Genomic DNA, 23,392 nt, shown 5'->3' with positions numbered 1-23,392 from the left:
GAAGATCAATACAATGATTTCTAGTATTCTATTTCTGGTTTTAACGTTTTCAGTCTAAAAAAGAATTCTGATAAATAGAACAATTTAAAAAGAAAGACTTGAATGTTTTTCTTAAAGGCACATTTTCTACAGATTGAAGAGTAAAATAGTTCACTGTATACACACTACTTAAAAATAAACTGAAGTGTGACTTGTTTGGGGAAAAAAAAGAAAAGTTTTGGAGACAGACTTCAAATTTACCAATCAAATGTATAGTGAAATGCAAGGGCAGAAAGGTAAATTAAACTAATGCTGACTAAAAAAGAAACAAAAAAATTTAACAGTGAAGGCAGATAAACATGGAAGCATCATATCTACAAATGCAGCAAGCTTTGTAGCAAGCTATTTAGATCGTGATTAGAAGTATTTCAGTAGGTCTGCTTTGAAACAACAAAAAGCTATGAATTAAGATTCAGGTAATACTCAACGAAATTAATACGGTCTTCATATACTCCATGCCAGATGATTCAGATGGTTTCATCTGTTGTTTTTTTAAATGCATTTTTAAAATGCATTGACGTGCACTTGCAATTGTGAGACACAAGACGATCCACAACATAAAAAATATGACATAGCTACTGCATATGAAGATACTATAAATGTAAAATAGAACTCAGACCTTCTTACAAGGAGGAATACTAGTTGCACAAAATTTACACTAAGACATGCCCTACTATCATTTTATCGTAAGTTTTTATCCTTCTTTAGCTTTTGCCTTTTTGTTCATTTAGAATTTTCATTTATGCCATTTACAACTCAGTCTGTGGTATCTTATTTTTTTGAAGTGACCAACTGATTTATACAAGCTCAATTTCATAGAAGACATTGCTAATAGTTGAACAGACTAATTCTAAATCCAAGTTTAAAGCAATCTGTTTCACTCTATGAGAATACCAAAGACATTACCTCTGCTTTTGGCAGCTTCTTTCAAAGCAGCTAGAACCTCAGGCTTCAGGTCATCAGAAAGCAACCTTCCTTCAAGGCCAGGAAAGAGTGATCTAACAAAAACACATTAGCAAAGCATTTAATTCATGTATTTTCCTACACAGCAGAGTTGCATGCAAAGCAGTCACTTCCATATGTGGAATTGGGTTTTCAGTGGGTGTTTTCTTATAAGAAATTCACGTACTTAGAAAAAGAGAGTAATAAGAAAATAAATTTTCCAACTACTCATCTTTTCAAAGCAGGTATAAGAGAGTTTTCTCTTGATAGAAAAATTAATATTAGAAAAGTATTTTCATCTATTTGTATTCTAACAAAAAATAATACTATATATTATGTCTCAAAAATTATCTGAAAGGATAAAAAATTAATTTAAATTTAATTAATTCCAGGAGTTCACGCAGATCTGTATATTCAGACACTGGTCTGTGTGCAGACACCATTTACGACTATTGTAACCAAGCATCACTCTCATCTTGTCATTTCTTCACCTTCCCTTACGTTGGTACTTAAAATTAAACAACTAGTTTAAGGGCTCTGCTCTTCCCAATTATGAAGTCACCAATAACTAACCATTTACTTTTGACAACAGGTATCTCAATTATACATATAACAAGTAAGACTTTATGTTGATTAAGTCTTGCTTTCAAACGCATGTGTTAACAAAAAGAAATTGCCTGTTTACACATATTAACAGATTGCTTTTTGTTAACACAAGCATGTGTTAACAGAAAGAAAGTTTGCCCAGAGAGGCTGTGGAGTCTCCTCCTTGGGGATCTCCAAAAGCCGTCTGGACGTGGTCCTGGGCAGCCTGCTCTGGGTGTCCCTGCTTGGGTAGGGGTGGCACCAGGGGCCTCCAGAGGTCCCTTCTGAACTCAGCCCTCCTGTGAGTCTGTGAAATTCTAAAGAGCTTACTTCAGCTTTTTAAGTAGGCTCCAAATTTGAATCTGCAAAGAGCCAAACCATTCAACTGAAGGTGTTTTAAAATATCTTACATAATTTAACATATTTATAGCATTAGAATTGGAAATATTTACTGTACTCAAGGACAGAGTCAAAGCATTACTACTTGCATTACCATAGCTAGCAAGTAGATATATGCATACAATGTGCTTTTGTATCAGTTTTACGAGACTAACCAAGTAAGTCCATTAAAAACAAAACACAAACTGAATGAAATACAGTGGTATCATTAACTTCCCAGAAAAGTATCTTATAACTAGTCTGAAGCATGGAGGGCCGTAAGGTAAATCTGTTAGTCTCATCATGGGTACGTTCTCTATTGGTGTAATGGTCTAAATTTTGAAAGACAAAAAAAAGTGAAAGAATATCAAAAGATAAATCATCTCACAAGAGATGCTAAAACACTTAGGGTTTTTGTTGTTTTTGTTTGTTTGTTTTGTGTTTTGTTTTTTTTAAGAATACACTAGAATCACAGGTTCTGAGATCTGCATCAATTCCGATTAATGACCTGAATTGTCCAGATCAAGAAAGATCTAAGAGAGAGTTTTAGAATACAGAAAAAGAACTGCAGCGGGTTTGAAAAAAAGGCAAACTCTTCTCAAGCAACAAAGTAAAACCAGCTACCTGTCTGAAACTGCTTTTCTTCAAGATGTGTTGTCTATATGTAACACTTAAATCACAACTTAGAGCAGCACCTTTATTTGGAGTATTTTTTTGCCTTAATAATATCTACATGGGCACACCCCAACTCTAATCTACATTCCTTAAAGGCCAGTAAAAGCAGCAAAACACATGCCAGATGTCACATCTCTAATGCAGAGAGTCTGAAAATCATTGAAACTGAGGGAAAGGAGGAGGCAGCAGTTGTACACACATATTGGTAAGTTCTTAAGGAGGAACAGATAAAGTTTAAAAAAAAAAGCCTAAAGCCATCTCAAACTTTAAGAAAGCCTTTTAACATTAACTGATTTAATGTACTTCCTAGTATGCATGTGCCTAAACTCCTCCTGTTTCTGATTGTTTATGATTCTGAGAAAGCTAATTTGACTAATTCTAAACTAATTTTAAGAAAGCAAATCTGAGGCATTCCCCTAAAGCCTAGATCACATGATTCTTGAGAAAGTTATAATAGCAAGCAGCTGTCAAAATTTTCAAATGAGACATATGTATATAAACATATACACATACAAAGAACTGAGTTCTGCTTATGCAATATTTCATTACATCATAGGCTGCTGCATATCATCTTGTTGCTGGTAAGCATACCTGGGAAAATCTTCTGAGGTTATGTAAATGACATCCTGTTCTGACACAGATGAGGAAAAAGGAATAAAACTTCCATTCTGCAGTGGCAAAAGCTCCAATCCAATCAGTTCACTGTAGACTCCATCAGAAAGCACAAATTCTAAGAGGTGAAGCTTTTCTTCAGCAGGTCCACTGTGTCCAGATTTCCTTAGCACTTGCCGTACAACAGCAGGAGTCACTTTTTTCACAGCTTTAACAGAAGTAGTAAGATGCACGGCACTAGCAATATTTGCTGGCACCTTGGCAATCTGCTTCCCTGAATCCTGGAGGTAGTTGAGAACAGACTGTGTGTACTCCAAACTCTCATCCATTTCAGAAAAGTGCACCTGTTCCACCTTTATCCACTGATTACTCACTGAGTAAATAACTGTATGCTGGAGCAGCTCTTTAAAGAGAGGTACTACAATTGGTTTCCAGGGCACCCTGATTTTGTTCTCATCAGGCCATAAACTATAAATTCTTTCAGCTGACAGTGGAAAATCTGAATTCTTCTCGGTCTCCATTCGTTTGATAGCTTCCAAAATAAGGGTCGTATACGCCTTTGGCACTATATTCACCACAAGAACATCATTCCACAAAGCTGCTGGATCTCTCCACTGATCCAGCTCTCGCCATTTGATACTCCTTCTATTGTCTGTGAGACCAAAGAAACCACTAACATGAACTGGGAGACCAGTTTTGCTTTCCTCACCTGGAGGCAAAGGCAGAAAACAAAATGCTCTTCCTGAAAAGTCTGCCACAGCTCCGTTTTCCTCCTCTTTATTTGATAAAGACATGGCTATTCCAATAGTAGGAACAAATTTCAAGTCATCAGCTAAACAATCCAGTTCCGTACACATTCCTCGACCACCTACACAATTACATACTAACCAAGACGTTTTCTGTGCGTCCTTAACACTCTCATCTTCCAGCACTATATTTACATGGTATGTCACACATGTTATGCTATTGCTTGGAACTCCCTTACAGTACTGATTTATTGCAGTTCCTAAGATTTTGATAGAATTGGGTCTTTCATGTTTCAAGGCTTTGTTCTCACTAGCAGTTACTCTGAAAATCAGCTTCTCTGTTCCATCAGCCTCCCTAACATGCAATGAAACATCCTGAACACTCTTTAAGAAGAGCAACACTGTGTCAGCATCTGCTCTGAAGGATTCAAACAACTCCAAAACCTTCTGTTTGTCATAAACATTGCTGCTCAGTTGAGAAGGCTGCAGACGAAGTGGGAAGCGAAAAAATGTACCAGGAAAGTTTCCATTCTTAAATGTTTCCTTAGTGCTGCCAAATACACCAATGAATGGTGCAAACTGGTCTGTAAGTTCATTGATTTCCTTGCTATCTTCTTTTAGATTCCAGCACTGGCCTGATTCATGCGGTCCAAAGAGGGTTTGATGGGGATCCAGCATTCCAATTTGTTCCCCACTGAAAATACTAGGGAGATCTGCATAAATAAAAACCAACAAATATTAACAACCCTAAAATAACAGATTTTCAAATACAGTCTTATAGAAACATTTTATTAAGGGCAAGAAAAACAAGTGTTCTAAAACTGCAATGAACCTAGTAGAATTCTAATAACAAATACTTCAGTACTTATTGACAGGAAAAAACAAGCACGCCCCCTATTCTGCAATTAAATATATACACAGTCATTCAACTACATGAATTTTAGCAAACAGAGCAAGAAAAGCGTACTTCTTTTCAACTATATACTTTCACCTTTCCAATACTTTAAGGGGAAAAAATAATAATAATAAAAAAATGCTAAAGATACATTCTATTACAAACTTTGCAGATCTTGAAGGCTGGTACATTTAAAAGCACAAATTCCCCAAACTGTCAAACACCACTGAATGTATTAAGCTTTTATTTTACTTAGTAGAGCATGAATATTGTGAGGAAACGTCATATGCCTTACAAACTCCCTTCACAGGAAGCCTCAAGTTAAAAGTGTTATTTCAGCAAATTTTACCTCTTATCGTGTACTACTGTAACTACTATGAAGGTTGTAGGCACTACTTACTCATCTACTTCTTTTCTGCTATACATTAATAAAACATTTCACCGGAAAATATGTTTCCAGACTTAACATGCCTGGTTAGTAAAACTGGCTTTTCTTGTTAGGGTTTTGGGTGGCTTTGTTTTTTTGGGAGGAAAAATCCATTTCCAGTGTAAATGTGCACCTCTCTCTATTATGGAGTATCCTTTTTAGCATTAAATAAACATCACTGCTTATTATACAAAGAATCTGCATGAAAGTTTTGGTCTAGTCTAATTTAGACACTTCTACTTGCTTATACACCCTCTATTACAGGCCTTTATAATGTGAACTGCAGCACATACCTGAAAGAACAATGTAGAGAAACGTTCATTTCAAAATAAGTGGCTAATTACATAATAATGCGATTAGAAGAAGTAAATCTCCCCCAAACCTTCAAATTAGAAGGATGCCTTGTAGGGTTTTAGAAAGTTATGAATGCTCCATAAGGAAACTTAGCTAGGGATCTAATTTAAAATATACTATAGAGACAATGTTACATGCTTGATGAATATCTAAAATAATCAAATAATTTAAAACATCAATATTTTAAAATGAAGATATCTACTGAGAGTACCTGTTATGTGATAAACCGAATTAAAGCCAATTCCAAATCTTCCAACCTTCAAGGGATCATCTTTCTTTCTGCTTCTTGCTATCTCCTGTATACCATGCCAGTCCTCAGGGGTGAAAACTGCATCATTGTATGCATAAAATGCTGGCCCTAAAATAAATAGGCAAGCATTAAAAAGATAACAGAAGACAATTATTTACTGTTGAAATCTTCTAGAGAATTAATTTATAAAACTGAGAAGCATTTCTTTAAAGTACGTACATGCAAAGAGTTACCTCTGTGTATGGTACTTGAGAGATTTATTTTCTAATGTGGTATCTATTTTTGGTGTCCACATTATAAAAGAATGATTCTGAAAAACTGAACATAAAGTAGAAGCAAACAAAAGATCTTCTGAAAGAAATGTCCTATGGTAAAAGGCTTAAATTCATTCTGTTCAGTATATTGAAAAGATATTCAGAAAATGTACTAATCACAGTAATACCTCCACTGGAGGGAAATACCCTGCAAGATATAACAGTAATAAATCTCTAGAAAGTTCGACAGACCAATTCAAATTAGAAGACATAATGAGATTAACAACTGGAAAAAGCCAGAAACAAGCAGCGGATCATCCATCACTGAGATCTTCAAATCAAAGCTGAATGTCTTGTGGGATGATTATGCAAACCAATTTGTTTGATAAGCACATAACTGGCCTCTGCCACACCAAGACATTTTAGACTATTTAAAAACCTTACAGTTACAAGAAACTACATTTGCAGTAGACAGGCAGAAACTACATGTGTAGAAGACACCATTTTTAGGTACCATCTTTACATTAACGATTGGAGATAGGACTGAAAAGATGTAGTTAATATGTAAAAATCCAAAAATGACTGTCTAATACAATTGTTCATCTTAGGTCTTGCTTACTAAATCCTGTTTACTGGCTCTACGAAAAAGTCCTGTCTTGTATTTTGGAATATCAAGGGAACTCATGGAAATAAATCCAAAGATGGACATGTCTCCCTGGAAGAAGTGACTTAGAATAAAGAAGAACATGAAGGCTTTCTCAAACAAAATTAATTGGAAGCATTCAGAAAGCTGCTACTGACAGCGTGCAAAAAGACAGTAGAGGCCTTCAAGACGAAAAATTGGCTTTGGAAAAGAATTATCAACATTAGAACATAGACAAAATATCCACCTAGCAAGGTGGAAGTGGCAATGCAGTCATCCCTATACAGTCAACTCAACAAAAGAAAAAAAGAAAGTCACAGAACCACAGGCATATTGAAAAATGGCCAAAATAATTAATAAGTATATTTACCCTGATATTGTGCCATGTCCTTTGACCACAGAGTTTCTGTTCCATACTGAGTTTCATCATATAAAAACCTAACCTCTGTGGCACCAGCATCTTCAGCATTCTGTATCAATTCCTGACGCAAAACCAAAAAATAAAACATTAGTATTTAATGCAGTAATGAGATACATACTGTAGCCACGGCTTTCCAACTTACGCAGTAGAAAATAACTATAAAAGTAATTGTCTCAAGTTTAATTGTTTTCACACACTTCAACTAAGTCTTTTATCCAGTTTACCTGGATGAAAACAGACATAAAATGAACATACTATAAATGCGAATACTGTAAACACAATTTGAATTTGGAGCTGAAATATCATACACAAGCAGTATTTATAAAGTTTAGAAATCAGGGCCCCAAAGATACACACACACAAATGTACACCTATGTGTGGAGGTTTGTGTAATTTGGCATAAAGAGGTATCTCAGCTGAACTGAAAAGCTATGTAGGTGCAACACATCAAATCCAGTGTATTCATACAACATCAATTTAATTCAGTCGTGCATAAAGATAAAAGACTTGCTAGCAAGATAAATCTTTACATTGGATCCTAATATACCATTGACAGCAAAAGATGTTCGCTGTTATCTAATGTATGGTTTTAAAACTATAAGCCTTCAATTTTTCACTTTACGACAATATATTCAATCTGTAAGGTACATCTCACAGTCAACCAAGATAAATTATTTATATTGGCAATTCTATATCATTTTGAAGCAAGATGAGATAGCAAGAAAAATACCCAGCTTAGCATCAATAATTACTTTTTTTTTTTTACAGTATCTCTACTTACAGAATTTTTAAAAAAACAATTCTTCTAAAAGAATTACCACAATTATGCAAGAAGATACAGAAAGATAACCAAAGTTTCTAGAAAAATTAAATAGTTATGGAAACCACAATGTAGTCAGAGACTCGCATTCATTTGTGTCACATCAAGGACCTGCTACATTTGACTTTAAAAGCAATGTACTTGAAGGACATTAACGATGATATCAAATTCATATACAATATGAATAGATATATGAATATACAATGAATATATATATGAATATACATATATAATACATAATATAATAATACATAATGTAATATTATATATACATATAATATATATATGATTATATATATTATGTTATATTATATATTATATTATATATTATTATAATAATATAATAATATTATATATACATATATAATATATATATATATGAATATACAATGATATCAAATTCAATACAAATATCAAACAATGATACCAGCAAAAATCCTATTAACTGTAAACTGTAAAGTGTGGAAAGATGAACATTTATAATTTTAGATCTACCTCTCTGACTTCTAAGCACATTATCTTAGTTCTTCATGTTGGAATGAAGATCTGGGCTTCACTTGTTAAGTATGAACCCTTCAAGATTCAAATGCACCTCATAAATTCAACTAATACTGGGGAATGCATAGTGAAAATATAGCACCCCTCCTACAAAAAAATACAATTCTCAGAAAATATCCAGGATGCAATCTGCCAAAACAATTGATGAACTTAAGCATTCAAAAAAAAAAAAAAAAAACCAACTTCTAGTTCCATGGTTGCAAAGGAAACCTTCCAAGACAGCAGGGACTTTCATCTTGTGTCACAATTTTTACTTGTCTGTTTTATATGTACAGATAAATATATACCTGCCTATATATACAAAGTGCTCTTAATCTAACAATGAACCTTGATGATACTGTTATAGTTCATTGAGAAAAATGCATTTAGCTACCAAGAAATTCCATGGCGAAATCTTATATTAAAGCCTCAGGCTTATCCCAGTCTTACACTAAAATGAGCCCCCCAAAATTGTATATACTATTACGTGGTTTTGTCATAGTTTACAGCAGAAATGTAAAATAAAGCAGCACGCAAAATAGACATTTTAGATAGCTCGCTCACATATAACTACAAAGACTTCATGATACAGATTAACATCTGCATCTTAATCTCTATTTTTTAATATAAATTACTGCGCCAACTGCGACAAACAAGATCAGAGACTACGTTAAACAAAACACAACTCACTTTGCTTTGTACACAGAAATAGAAATATTTATCTACTGCTCTAGAACGAATATCTGATAAAGTATGATTTCCATACTTCAAATCTTCCAGCGAGATTTGCTGGAAAGTGTTAAACTAATGGTAGCGTGTCATGCATACTAAATGTCTGCTAAATATACCATTTCTTATATACCTTAAGAATCTGTCCTCCTTCTGGGTATCTTCTTAAAATATCCTTAAGAAAATCAACAAGTGGTGGAGTTGTTTGTCCAAAACGACCTAGAAATGGAAACAAAAAATCTGTGTTTTATTCTACGATGCACTGAATTTCAGATTTTAAAAAAAATACTTATTGGGCGATTACTTGAGTGAATTTTGAAAAAATATCCTAAGACCTGATACTATAAAATCTTGGATTTACAAAATGAACTCCAAGAATATCACATTATAAATCCTTTTCTTCAAAATAAAATAGCAGTCCTGATGTTAATGTTAGCATGCTGTTTCATATCTGGTTGAAACAAATCTGATGACAAAGGTTTTAGATCAGTTATACTCCAATTCCAACTACTGCATGTTTAAATATAGTAAAAAGTAAAAAATAAAAAGTAGTACCCCTTTAGTAGTTAAGTAGCAGGACGGTGTTCTATGGCATCAGTGTCTCTAACTTCTTTACAGTCAGCGATGATCCCTAGTGACATCTACTCACGCTCACAGTACACTTTGGCTCTAGTGTACACTTCTTGTCCTTGCATATTGTGATGCTAGCGTGGGTGTTACCTGTGCTTTCTAAGTGAAAGAATCTATCACAGAATGAAAGGATCAAAAGTCTTCAATTCCACCTCCTGTTTGAGACTGAAGAGTAGTTCCCTAAATCCAAACCTCTAAAATACACGCTTCAAATAGTAGATGTAATTCCCTCAAGAAAAACAGGCTTTACTGATGTCATCACCTATCACTTCCCTCCGAAGTTACTAATATAACAATTACTTCTTTCTCACTTTGGCCTATACATGTTTATCAAATATACAGATGCAAACATGCATATATTACATATATTATAGAAAAAAACACATAAAGAAAAAAAAAACAGACCACAGTCCTCAGCAATGTGGAAAAAAGCAACAGATAAAAGATCTATTTGCTGAGAAAAATGTCAATTATTTGCCAAGAAAAAGGCACATCCAACACCTTGCCTTAGGAAACTTTCATATCACCCTATATTTGAGTTTGGTTAATAAATCAATGAAAACAAATAAGAAGTTGCAACATGCAGTTGAAAATGTGGGAAGTATTTTATAACTTTTTTTTTTTTTTTTACTGTATGAAGAAGTACATGAATGTCAAATTGCAATATGCAGACCTCCAAAACAAACTGAACTAATCAATATGAGAAAAGTTTGTGTCTCTTAATAGAAACTATCTAAGATCAGGAAACCTATCTTCTCTAGGTCTAACTTGGGTGGAGGAGAGGAAGTATTAACACTGTATTAACACTATGGGCACAACAAAAACACACCAGTAACTTCAAATGATAGCACTGAAGATGAACATTATTCTAACTTTTTACATCTAAAATTCTGGTCTACAAATGACAGAAAAAATTCTGAGATCCTGATCTACTCAAAAAATCTTGAGATCCTGATTTACTGCATGCTATCAAGTGCTGAACTGATTCTTCTTGAGTATTAAAGCAGATCATATTGGTTCCAGAAATCTGAAGAAGGAACATTTTCCACCAGGACAGTCAAGCATTGGAATAGGACCCTAAAGAATCCATGCATCTCCATCCTTGGAGGCTTTCCAAACTCTACAACATCAAGCCATGAAAAACATGGTCTAACCTCAAAGCTGACTGTGCTTTGAGCAGAAAGTTGAAGTAGAGACCTCCCAGTATCCCTTCCAAAATGAATTATTCTGTGACCATATAGAAGTATTACATATTACTTGACAGACACTAGCAATGACTGAACACAGACATGACTTAAGTGATCTTCAGAGCGCTTCAGCAACCAGCATGCCTGGCCCTACTGACCATGCCCTTGCTGAAATTACAAATTCAGGGCCTTCCTTGATTCACCTGCTGTAAGGAAAAATAAATAAATCTCTGAAACAAGACTCCACTATGCACATAAAAGGCTGGTATTAAAACCTTCAGATCCTTTAGACTGATTTACATCAGAGCTGTGAGCCAGAAAACATTAAGTGCTTTATCTAAACATGGAATCCTTTAGAGAGGTATCTCTATGAAAATCTCAAGGCCAAAAAATAACAGTTCCCAGGTGCAAAAAAAACAACAGCTTTTTCTTTCCTGTGAAGGATTTCATATGGCTACTTACTCTACATTCTTCATGTACTTGCATGACAAAAAATAAACAGAGGAAAAAGAGGAAAAAACTGTAAATAAAGAGTCTACCACAGTCTACAGATACCAAAATCACTATCAGAACAGTCAGGGATAACAGAAAGAAAAAATGTTTCATGCCATAGAACCGTGGGGTCCATTTTCATAGGTGTTTTCTAACCATTGCAGGTTCTGCAGAAAGAAAACATGAACTTGTAGCTAATAACACAAACACCTTGCTTTCCTCTATGACTAGAGGTCCATCGGCCAGTAAATTCATGGCTTACATAGACTGAGAAATGCAGCATTTTTTGTGATAACAAATAAAATACCTGCATGAGAAGAAAGGCTTCCTTCTTCATCCTACCATCCTATTAGCATTTATTTCATTCCCTTATAATAAAGTTATTGTTAAAAGGATATTAACAGTTACAACCACGTAACAGAAGATTTTTACTGATGGTATAATTTTCTATATAATAGTTACTGAAAAAATATCCTTTCAGTGGCTATCTTGTCTACGGGTATTCAGCTGATGTGAAACAAGGCAGCTATTAACTTTGTTGCAAGATGAGTTCTTATCAGTTCCAAAGTACAGCAACATTATATTTTCTACGTATCAAATTACAAACAAAAATTGAAACACCAAAGCACTCTTTTCCATGGAAAAGAATGAAAAGAATAAAATGAAGGAATACCTGCAACATGGAAGCAAAATAATTGCTTCCTATTTGAGGTCAAAAAGAATTTCTATTAACTCCAGATTGTGTCAGAAAATGTTTTGACCTTTCAGTTCATAAACACAGACAACTATTTTTCATACCTCCTCCTTTCAAACCTTCTGACTGAAGCTGCAGAAAAACTTGATTTTGAGACTTCTGAAGATCCGCAATCTTAATACCATCAGATAACTGAAATAAAAAGACAAGTGTTGGTCAAAACATTCCACAGTGTAAGTAATTTACTGTAGTTTTATTCCATAAATATTTATACCATGAAGCCTAGTTTTAGCTAAAAGCATACAAACACTCTGCAACGTCCAGTGTTCAGTTTAAACTGCACTTTAAGTCCTTGCAGACTATGATGGCCTCCTTTGCCAAATGGTCTACATAATACTCACATGGTGCATCAGTCTGACGGTAACAGGACCAACAAACGGCTGCAAACAAATTAGGTGGAAAAATGCCTATGGAAGCATGCTAAGAGCAAACCATAGCCTCATATTTTTACACTTGAAAAGTTCCATGTTCTGGGAACTTCTGAAAGCATGCAACTGTAAGTTATTTTTCTAAGGTGCAAACCCATAACGAAAATAAACACACTACAAATATGTGATCTATGTACTCCAAAAAGTACATATAAGTGTACAATTTTAAAGTAGTTTCAAACTAAGCAGTATCAGCTAAGAGCAACTAGTCAGACAGAAAGTGTAGAGACAAAACTATGTCATAGAAAGACCTCCAAAAAACTTGACAGCCTCATCTCCCTATTACCTCCACATGCAAGCCTATGGACTAACTGGGACCACAGAGAAATGAGGGAAAACTAAGCAACAAATTCCTTAGCAGCCATTGGGAAAATTATTTATTGATCATAACACATCATGGTTTTGTTACAATTTCAGTTTATTATGTGTGTCTCAATCATGTATCACATGAAGCACAAATATAACGAGAGTAGAATTAGAAGTTGTGTTGTGCTAATTTGAAACCTAAGCAATTCAAATTAGACTCAGTTTACAGTAAGCTACTTAAAAGTTTTATTATGAAAAATCGTTATATTAGTCTCAGTGTATAGCGAAGTTTAGATCTACTTTCTCCAGTGGGTAAAAACAAATCGCTACAAAGTTGGTGCTTACACAGACATGCTTACAACCAAACTACATTTAATAAGCAAAAGACAGTCCCAGTCCACAACATGTAATCATATTTTTTAAACATTAATAAGAAACAGATGCTTCTTTTCATTTACATCAGTTTTAAGCAGTACTTACAAGAACAGTACACTTATTTTAAGTTCCTAGATAAATGTTGTACTTGAGCTAACTGTGTCTCAAGATGTAAAATAACTTAAAGTGGGTACACCACCCACTCGGGATTCACTAAAATTAAAAAGAAGCCACAAATGCTGTAGCACACCATCAAGTATAAAAGGGGTAGAAAAACCAAATTTTCTCAGGTGGGCATTTTGTACCCAAAACACCAACAGAAATTGGGAGAATTAACAGATTCAAATTAATAGCTTAGCACTGTAAGGAGCTATGAGAACCAGAGATACCAGATTTCACTCATTTGTAATTGTAGGTAACAGCTGTAATGGAAAAAAGATTTGGCAATAAAATAAAGAATAAAATAAGAGTTTAAAAGTTCACAAAGGATTTTCAAGATTACTGCAGTACAGAATGAACATCCCTATATATCTTTGAGGTTAATATTTAAAACTATATGTCTCAGAATAGCTGTTACAGTCTGCTCCTTGCCAAAACATAGATTTCTGTGCCAGACAGAGTGCAACTCGTATCTTGGCTTCCAGATGAATTTTAGAGAGAGATATATAGATCTCCTTCCTCCTGAAACAGGAAGGCCTGAAGAGAACAGAATCAAGGGCACACACAAAAAAGAGCAAAAAAATAAAAGATGCACTAGATGGGTTTCAAACCTGAGCGCTCTGGAAACTCCCTTCCTGAAGTCTGTGGAGCAGTACAACCACTAACACCCGGTTCTTGGTGCCTTTGGAAACCCCCAGCCTCCTCTCCCCTTCCTACCCACCTCCAGGACCCTGCTCCCAACACAACCCCGACGAGGGCTGCCCTCAGGCTGATGCTCTCCGCAGGACAAGGTCATTCATCCCTTTCCTTCTCTCCTGAGATTTCAGCCTGCAGCCTCGGCAGTGCCCAGGGGACCCGACCACAGGCAGGGAGCAGCAGCCGGCCACCCCCAGCCCGCAGCAGCAACACCCCCCCCCCCCCCCCCCACGTCTCTCTCACCTCTCTGCCGCGGTGCCACAGGCGCTGCCGGGCGGCGGGGAAGCCGGTCTCCGCGTCGATCCGCGCCTTCACGTCCCCCACGGCGGCGGACGGCGGCAGCTCGAACGTCCTGCAGCCCAGGCAGCCATGGAGGACGGTGACCCGGGACAGCCTGCGACGACACGAGAGACACCGGCTGAGGAGAGCCGCCCGCAGCCCGCCCTCCTTTCCTTCCCTCACGGAGGCCGCCGGAGCCTCCGCGGGCTCCCCGCCGGGCTGAGGGGAAGGAGCCGCCGAGGGAAGCGGCTGGGACAGCGCCTCACGCCCGCGGCCCCTCTGCCCCGTCCCGCTGCCACTCACATGCCCGCCGCGGCGCACAAAGGGCCGTTGGAACCGCCACAGCCACCGCTCCCCTCACGGGGAAGGGGTGGGATCGAGAGCGGGAGGGGCTCGCCCTCAGCTCTACGCCGCGGAGGAAGAGGAAAGAGGAGGAGGAAGGGGGGAGCCGGGGGAGAAGCCGCCCTAAAAGCAGCCGTGGCTGCGAGGGGAGGTGACTTTACTAGCGGTAGTAAGGGCCCGGCCCTTAGTAGGGTGCCCCGGGGACGGGAGGAGGATCCCCGCGGGGATAGGACTCCCCTGTGCCTGGTTTTGGGGCTCGCTGGCCCTGGGTGAGGCAGCTCTCAGTTGGCGGGGGTGTGTGTGTGTGGCATCAGGTCCCCAAAGCCGTGAGTAACGCTTAGGTCCAGAACCATGGCCACACACAGCTCCCTCCTTCATTCAGCAGGGAAAAAGCGCTGATGGGGCAGGACCAAGGCTGTGACTCCTACTGCCTTCAGCGCTGCCTGATCTGTACACTGCAAACACGACTTTGCCACCTAGGGAGTAGTTTCTCAGTAACAGTTCAACACCCTTAGGAGAGCAGGGGCTGTGCTTTGTCCTTCCACTACTTCCATCCTTAAGCAGCAGCATCTCCCCACCCCTCCTTTTCCTCATCGTATCTCACATAATGGCCAGTATTCAGGCACCACAACACAGAGCACATGACATCAGTGCTAATAAACCTCATGTTTCTGAAGAATACAGAGCACAGAAGGAAACCTCATTTTTCTGCTTTTCTGACAGGCACTTGATTGGCCATGAATATTGACTGGTATTGATCTTCCACCTTATCTCATAGGGCCTATGATAAGTCCCCACGCTGCTCAAGACTTATGGAAAGTATTCCTGACAATAGGCAGGAAAAACTCCAGTCTCCCAAGGCGCAGCCAGAGGCAAAGGATGCAGTGGTTGTGTTGCAATTTTTCACTGAACCTGTACAGGAGCTCAGTGATTACCAATATGCTAGCAGCAGAAGGAAATTCTGTAAAATTGTGAGATGGATGTTGATGAGTGGAGAAAGAAACCTAATGACCATCGATATGGAAACTGCTGAAGCACTCAATGCATTAGTCTTCAAAGGCAAAGCCTGTTTCCAATCTCTGACACATTTTGATAAGTGAGGAGCAGCCAAGGATGAAAACTAAATAGCAATTAGGAACCACAGTTAGGAAGTTCTGTCTATTCAGGCCCATAAACCCAGATAGGATTCACCGGAGTGTTCAAAATGCAGACCAACATGACTGCAAGGCCACCTCAGAAATCTGCTATCCGTGAAAAAGCACATTGATAAGAAGAGCTTTATGGATGGTGAAAAAATAAATAAATACATAAAAAGGCACATCTTTATAAAAGACTAAAAGGAGGCTAAAAGAAATCAAAAGCCAGTAAATCTCACCTCAGTCCCAAGAGATATCATGGAGAACATGCATTTGGAATCCACTTCCAAATACTTGAAGGACAACAAAAAAGTAATCATGAAAAGTAAACACTAATTAACAAGGATCTAATCAACTTTTAATTGCCCTGTAGGATGAGATGATTGACTATGTAGAAAAAGGAAAAGTAGTGGATGAAATACACCGTGACTTTAGTATGACTTTTGACATGGTCCCCTACAGCATATATATGTAGAAGCTGAGGAAGTATGGGCTGGAAGTTAAGTGGGTTAAAAATTTATTGGACCACTGAGATTAAGAATTTGCAGTAATTCATTCAACACTGAGATGGCAAGCAAAGTACTCTAGGCAATCACGTTGGGTAGGCCTGATATTGTTTAGACGTGACCTAGATGATGACAACGATGGCACTAAGCAAATTTGCAGAAAGCACTTGTGTAGGAGCGTTCAGAGCCTTCTCTTGACACCTGGGGTCTATCACAGACAACCTTTAATATGACTGGTACAGAAATTAAGTGACTGTTGTGCTGTAAGGTGACTGATATAACAAAATAAAAAAAAATTAATTGGTACCTAGTCAAAACTAACAGTAGAAAGGTATGGTTTGCAAGAGATTTATGATGACTAGATATCATGGCAAGATGAATGATGAAATATCTGATTGGGTGGCCCATGTGATACCTATCCCAGAGAGCACCATTATAAGCATAAACTGTGGCAAATCAAGCTTAGGAAAATTGTTCTGAAACCTCAGAAGAGATCCTATTTGGGGACTTTAATTGCAGGTTAGAGAGAAGAGGATGAGTCTGTCTTTGATGCATTCCTGAAACAGAGAAGCCTAACGTGAATGCTGGTCTAGGTTGGTGGCAGCACCCATGGAGCAGTGACAGCTGCCCACTATCTTCAGGGTGGTTACCCTCCTCCAGTCACCAACTGGGTGGCACAGGGAAGCAAGGCTTCCTTGGTATTGCCTTGTTGAGCTCCTGGTGGCTAGTAAGGTAGCAGTACTGCAGTAATGGGTCAACTAGTGCTTGAGTGAGTTAACTTGGTCTGTATCTGTGTGAATGTGGATTCTGTTATAAGTAGGGATATTGTTATAAGTTATTGTGGATATTGTAATAGGTTAGATATTTTTTGCACATAACTATAACATTAGCAGTAAGGTTACCAATAACTAGTTGGAATTGTTTTTTTATGCGGTAAAGGATATTGCGGCTCAATGATCCTTGTGCTTCTCATCAGTCAATTAAACTGGCAGTCTCCCTGTACAAATCAGTCTTCAAGTTCCAGAGTTTTAGTCTATCTGTGATCCCAATGACCTAGAGGAACTTAGAGAAACTTGTGGAGGGGGCCAACAGAAACCTCCAAAGTTAACGTGTGCAGTGTTCTGCAGAAGGGACCATAGGCTGTGTCAGCACAGCTTAGGAAGCAATGGGCTGAATAGCAAACCTACTTCAAAGGACATGGGGAATGCCAGGCTGAATGAGGCAACAGTGTGTGCTCTCTATAAAGAGTATGGCCAGCAGACTCTGCTCAGTGATGATGAGGCTGGATATTGTGACCAGAATGTGGTGCGTGGGGCCTCTTCGGCTCCAGAACCCAGCAGAGGACTACTAACATGAACATGGACAAAAAGCACATCACCTACAGAGAGAAGCTGAGGGAGTTGAGCTTGTTTAATCTGATGAAGAGGAAATTCAGGTGCAATCTTGCAGCATCCTGCAACTACCTGAAGAGCAGTTACAAAGGTGATCACCTGAACTCTTAGTAGTGTAAGACTGTAACAAGGAGCAATGGCAACTGATTGCACCTCGGGAGGTTCATAACAGACAGTAGGAATAAGACTTCACTAGGAGCTATTCAGTACTGGAATGAGTTGTCTGGAAAGACAGTCCACATATTGGCATATTTTCAAGGCTTGGCCATGGCTGACCTGATCCTCCTTTGAACAGGAAGCTGGACTGGAGACCTCCAGAGGAAGCTGAAAACCCCCAATGAACAATTCCATTTCATTCCAACTGGTCTTAAATTCCAGTTCCTGACTATAAATGAAAACATTTAGAACTTCAGTCAGTGTCAGGGAGTTAAAACTACTGCATGGCAGCAGCAGATAACAGAGTTTCTGCAATCAGCCCACTAAAACAGAAGGAAGCTTAAAAAACAAAGGTGAAGTGGATCAGCACCCAACACAGCATCTAGGTAGACAGCTTTGCCAGTGCTGTAACATCTTATTTTCATTCATCAGCAATATTTGTATATTGTATAAGAGGCGGGAGCCCTGAGCTCCATATCTGTTCCCCTCAAAAAACTGTTCTTTTTTTTACAACGAAGACCACTTTTTCATACTGGCAGGATATTTTTCCCCATTTCTATTAACTGTGGGACAACTTTCATTTGTCTCTCCTTTATTATGTGTTTTCTACTATGTTTTTCCCTTTTGATCAATTTCTGCCCTGGGTTCTTTATTTCTGTCCATCCAGATAGAAGCAAGATGGTCATCCTCTTCATGTACCTGCATTAATAGAGTAAGCATGACTAGAGCATGTGTTCCATCACAGCCATGTGATTATCTGCATTGTTTAATTGCTGTTGTGCTTCTTGGCGCAGTTTTGACCGGTAACCACCACCAGTCTTCAGGATGATGACCAGGCATAGTTCATTAACCAGGGACAGCTCCCCACAGGCAGAACAGACAAGAACATTTGGTTTTAGGTGGCTGTTGAGTTTTTTAGACATAAGGTGTGCTATGTCCCTTACCCTTAGAGGTCTGGCCCCTTCTTTAGGGCTCCATCCCTTTTTGTTTATTGGATAAACGTTGCTGTTGATGAACAAGCCTCCCACTGATTTCAGTGGTGTCAAAATTTCAGGTTAACAATTTTATGACACAGACTCCTAGCAAGAAAAGGCACTGATTTCAGTATGAAAGATAAAAACAAACTGACACCAGATCCAAAGAATGGGGAAAAGAAGCTCTTCTCAAACTCCGTAAAAAAAAAAAAAAAAAAACAGGTTTCCAGTAGAAACCTATTTGCAGAAACTTAATGGGAACTTAAAGCCACTACTGTAGCATCAATTACAATGCTGATTTCTATCAGCAATATCCTGGCCATTCATCTGGCAAGGAATATAATATGTTTCCTTTTATTGGTATAATTTTCCTTTTTTATTATGAAGTGATTTACGGACATCCTGTTATCCATTATCAATCTCTTTATCTTTTGACAGTGACCTTTATCAACCTTATTTTCTTTTTTTTTTTCCTTTTTTTTTTTTCCTGATAGCTAAATAAAAATCTCCTAGAAAAGTAACTCCAAAGAGTTACTCAGAAATTACACTGTCTGACCAAAAAGAAGTGCAATTTCTGGTTTGCAGAGTTTGGGCATACACACACACAAAAAATCTTGGTTTTAGTTTTTGATCTTGCTTGTCCCTTTGTAAAACAGAACTAGGAAGCTGTGTAAACCTATATCCATAAAACCTAAACATATATATTTGTATTACTGATTGTACATGATGATGTTAAAAAAAAAAAAAAAAAACACACTTGACCCGACCAGGTGGAATTTTGTAGCTGTGGTAGTTACAAAACATACCTTTTACATTTAAAATGATTGAGATAGATTTGGGAACTTTCAAATAATAAATGTAGAAATTCCTGTGATACCATTCTTATAACCACATTTCCAAGCTGAACAGCATTTGGATTTAATAGTATATATGGAAAATTCTCCTGCGACTATACACAACGTCTGTTTGGTCGAGAATGAGGTCATATAACCCCTACATAAAGGGACATGCAATAAAAAAGCTGAAAGTCTCTGCAATATTAAAGTATTTTCCATGAAATGAAATGAAAGAATTTCATAGTGATTTTTCCTTGAAAGCAGAAAATTCTGTGTCCGAAATATGACCCCATATTTCCAATAATTTAAAATAACTGTGCAGTAGCAGAAAGAGATGGATTCGAGCCCGTTCCTTCTTTATCACTGTGCACAAAAAGATGGAATGGAGTCCACAAAAGGAAGAGTGTATGGTGTGATAAGAAGTAAACATCGTTAGGTTAGTAATGCAAGAGGAAACCCACTGCAGTACAGTACCATCCAGTGCAGCAAATATTCTGCAGTGCTGGCAAGCAAGTAGCAGTGACTCAACAGCTACATTTATTTCAGACAGCACACACTAAACATAAAATCAAAGCTGCCTATGTCACAGTAAGCACTTACCTCCATTCTTAAATCAATTCCTTAAGTGTTTCTAACAGATGTTTTGAACATTACATTGTCCATATTTCACATTAGCCAGAGACTATAGGTTGCAATGTTCTGCAGTCACTGCCAGGAGCTTGGTATATCCTCGCTTACAAATGCTCTTTCAAGAAGTTCAAATATAAACCTACCATTTGCTGATGACACGTGTGCTACTCATTGGGAAACCACCCCTTTCTGGAAAGTGGAAAGTTTCTCCTTTATTTGAATAGCTTCATTAACAGAAAACAAACCTTTTTTTATTAAAAAAAAAAAAAAAAAAAAAAACACTGAACAGGCTATAATGCCATCTAGTACAAACGACAAAAAAAAGTTTGGCCTGTGAAGCACTTGATCCAAACAAAATACCCAGTTTTGCCCTAAAATCTGTTACAAAATTAAAGGATTTTTCTGAAGTTGTTTTACAATGTTTCAGTGCAGTGAGTTTAAATCAGTTCTACTCTGCAGTCCTCATGTGAAACCACTACAGCCAGCTTTTGAGCCAAATAGCTGCATGATCATGGCTTAGTAAAATATTCAAGAACTAGAGGAAAGTATTCTTTTTTGCAAGCTGATGTATTTCTAAAATAATGAGATGCTTTTGAAATACTACTAATAATAAAGGATTTAAGGACAAAAAGGCCAAGGGCAGCCATTTATTTCCATCTAATGGTTTTGTGTTCTCAATTATTTAGTTTAACATTGAAGCCAGTTCCTGGATGGCCCTAAGCAAATGCCAATGGAAAGTGCTTAAAAGACCATAAAAATTGTATACTTTTTTCTAACAGCAGAACAAGAAAGCATAAACAAATGACAACATGTCATAATCTTCTCAAATTCTTAAGTAAAACTTCCTCTTAGATCTACCTCTGGGAGAAGAATACTTCAAGTTCTTCAAGAGCAGACCTAACCTTACTCTTAACTATAGTACAGTAACCATTACTCCACAAATGTGAATTGCTAAGAATTTGGGGGTTTTCTGTTCCAGATGGTACAAGTAACCAAATACCAGTACAAAATGCTTGGAGTTTCAAAATACGCAAAACATTAAGCCAAAATAGCGATAAAAATAAACTCCTCAATTGCTCTTCAGAGAATTGCCTTAGGAGGGACTGCAGTGTTGCAAGGCTGCTATTGGCACACATTTTTTTAATAATACTTGTTTTCTTACAGCCTTCGGTGACAATAAAAAGGCCAGATTTAGAACACCTACTTTAACCTTGCAGCACCAAAAAAGCAGAGGCTAAATTTGCAGACTGATTTCAGTGTCTACTGTAGGTTCCTAAATACCATGACAAATCCAGTCCTGGGTTTTTGGCCTCCATTTAGGACATGCAGTAATCATCTTATCAAGGGCATTTCTTCCATACTGCCTTAAGACAGTTTTCGTATTTCTTTCCAGAATACTTAATGAAGCTATTATCTTTCTACTTAAGTGAGGAAAATCCACTCAATAACTGTAAAATGAGATCATCAGCCCCAGATTACACATGGATTATACATTTTAAGATGTATTTTTTCATCCCTGTGCAAGAGGATTGGTTCTAAATACTGTATTTATTCACGTTCCAAAGTTTCAGAATATTTTCTAGGCATCACTGAACAGAACACCCTATGTATTTGGAGAAAATATTAAAATATCAAACAAAGAAATGCAAGACATGCAGTTTTCTTAAATTATGACTAGCCACAACTTCAAGCACCTCTGCAAGTATCTGTACATCAAATAGGTAGTGGGTGGTACCCTGTAATAGTCTTTCAGGTGATGCTAGCTCTCTGTCAGTCCTGTCTCCTTTCTAGCAGTTTTTAAAACAGTAAGGCAAGCAACACATTCTCCTGTTGTCTGAAGGATAATGATGGGCGGCACAAAAGAAGAGACACCAGATACATGTAATGCCCAGTGAGAGGAAGAGAGTAAAAGGGAAGAAACAGCACAGGGCATCCTCTCTGGGGAAAACACAGAGAAGAAGTGAAAGGGATTCTTGGTTTGTCTGACAAGGCCAGTCCCACAGCTGTGGTATCTCCAAGTAAACACTACTCCAAGCTCTAGCTCATACACAAGCTTTGCAGAATCACTCATCAGGAGCCAGAGGTTGTGCTTGCATCTCCTGTCCTACATAAGGTAACACAGGCTAAGGTGGAAAGTATTTCCAGCCTCCTACACTCCACTGCATTTCACTCTTCCTTTCGATTTTCTGGTGGAACATCTTACATAATCACCCCTTACCCTGATTCAGATGTTATTACCCAATTTAGCAAATTCTTTTTGTTTGAGCTAGTTTGGCTCATTTTGACAGAGCTGAGACACAAAGCAACTACAGGAGCTGTGATACCCTCAGAGCTGGGAGAGTACTACCCTCTAGCTTCAGCAAGGATAAAGATGTCCTAACTGCATCCATTGAAGATAAAGGTAAAATTTCCCTAGCTGGGGGCAGGGTACTTTTGAAACTGCCATCATTCTCATTTACATCTCCATCAGTGTGACAGCACAGATACGGCCCTCGGCATACCTCTGTATATTTGGATAAAAGAGAAGCAGGAAAAGTCAAGGAATTTTTCTAAAAAGGCCAAGGAAAAGGAGATAGGACACCTACAGGGGCTACAGAGCCAATTTTGGTACAGTACTGTATGCTTATTTATTATGCATATGTATTCACATTTGTACATACACAGTTATGGAAAGAGTTGATCAGATGCAATATACCTCTTACTATAATTCCTGTAAAAATCTCTATTGAAATATGAGTGTGACAACTGCAAAGTTACCCAGGCCTGTGCTAATTTCTCATCAATTAGCCTGCTTGTGCCTGTTTTGAA

The 23,392-nt window shown here is 37.7% G+C and overlaps 1 protein-coding gene across 3 annotated transcripts in view; it reads right to left on the bottom strand.

Moving 5' to 3' along the window:
- The window catches only part of SACS (sacsin molecular chaperone), a 60,373-nt gene that overhangs the window by 16,506 nt on the left and 20,475 nt on the right, over positions 1-23,392 (bottom strand). For 2 of the 3 annotated variants that reach the window (XM_035542479.2, XM_050713572.1), the window contains 7 exons: positions 14,578-14,728; positions 12,415-12,502; positions 9,441-9,526; positions 7,171-7,282; positions 5,865-6,011; positions 3,211-4,690; positions 946-1,037 (listed from right to left, as the gene is read on the bottom strand). In XM_035542479.2, the coding sequence (XP_035398372.1) occupies positions 946-1,037; positions 3,211-4,690; positions 5,865-6,011; positions 7,171-7,282; positions 9,441-9,526; positions 12,415-12,502; positions 14,578-14,728 (2,156 nt within the window). Of the gene's footprint in view, positions 1-945; positions 1,038-3,210; positions 4,691-5,864; positions 6,012-7,170; positions 7,283-9,440; positions 9,527-12,414; positions 12,503-14,577; positions 14,729-14,916; positions 15,195-23,392 lie in introns of those variants that run through there. The other variant, XM_035542480.2, reaches the window with a different exon arrangement.

The sequence above is a fragment of the Cygnus atratus genome, chromosome 1, assembly GCF_013377495.2.
Source record: "Cygnus atratus isolate AKBS03 ecotype Queensland, Australia chromosome 1, CAtr_DNAZoo_HiC_assembly, whole genome shotgun sequence".
Lineage (NCBI taxonomy): Eukaryota > Metazoa > Chordata > Aves > Anseriformes > Anatidae > Cygnus > Cygnus atratus.
Note: the sequence above shows the minus strand (reverse complement) of the source record. Positions and strands in the feature narration are given on the sequence as shown.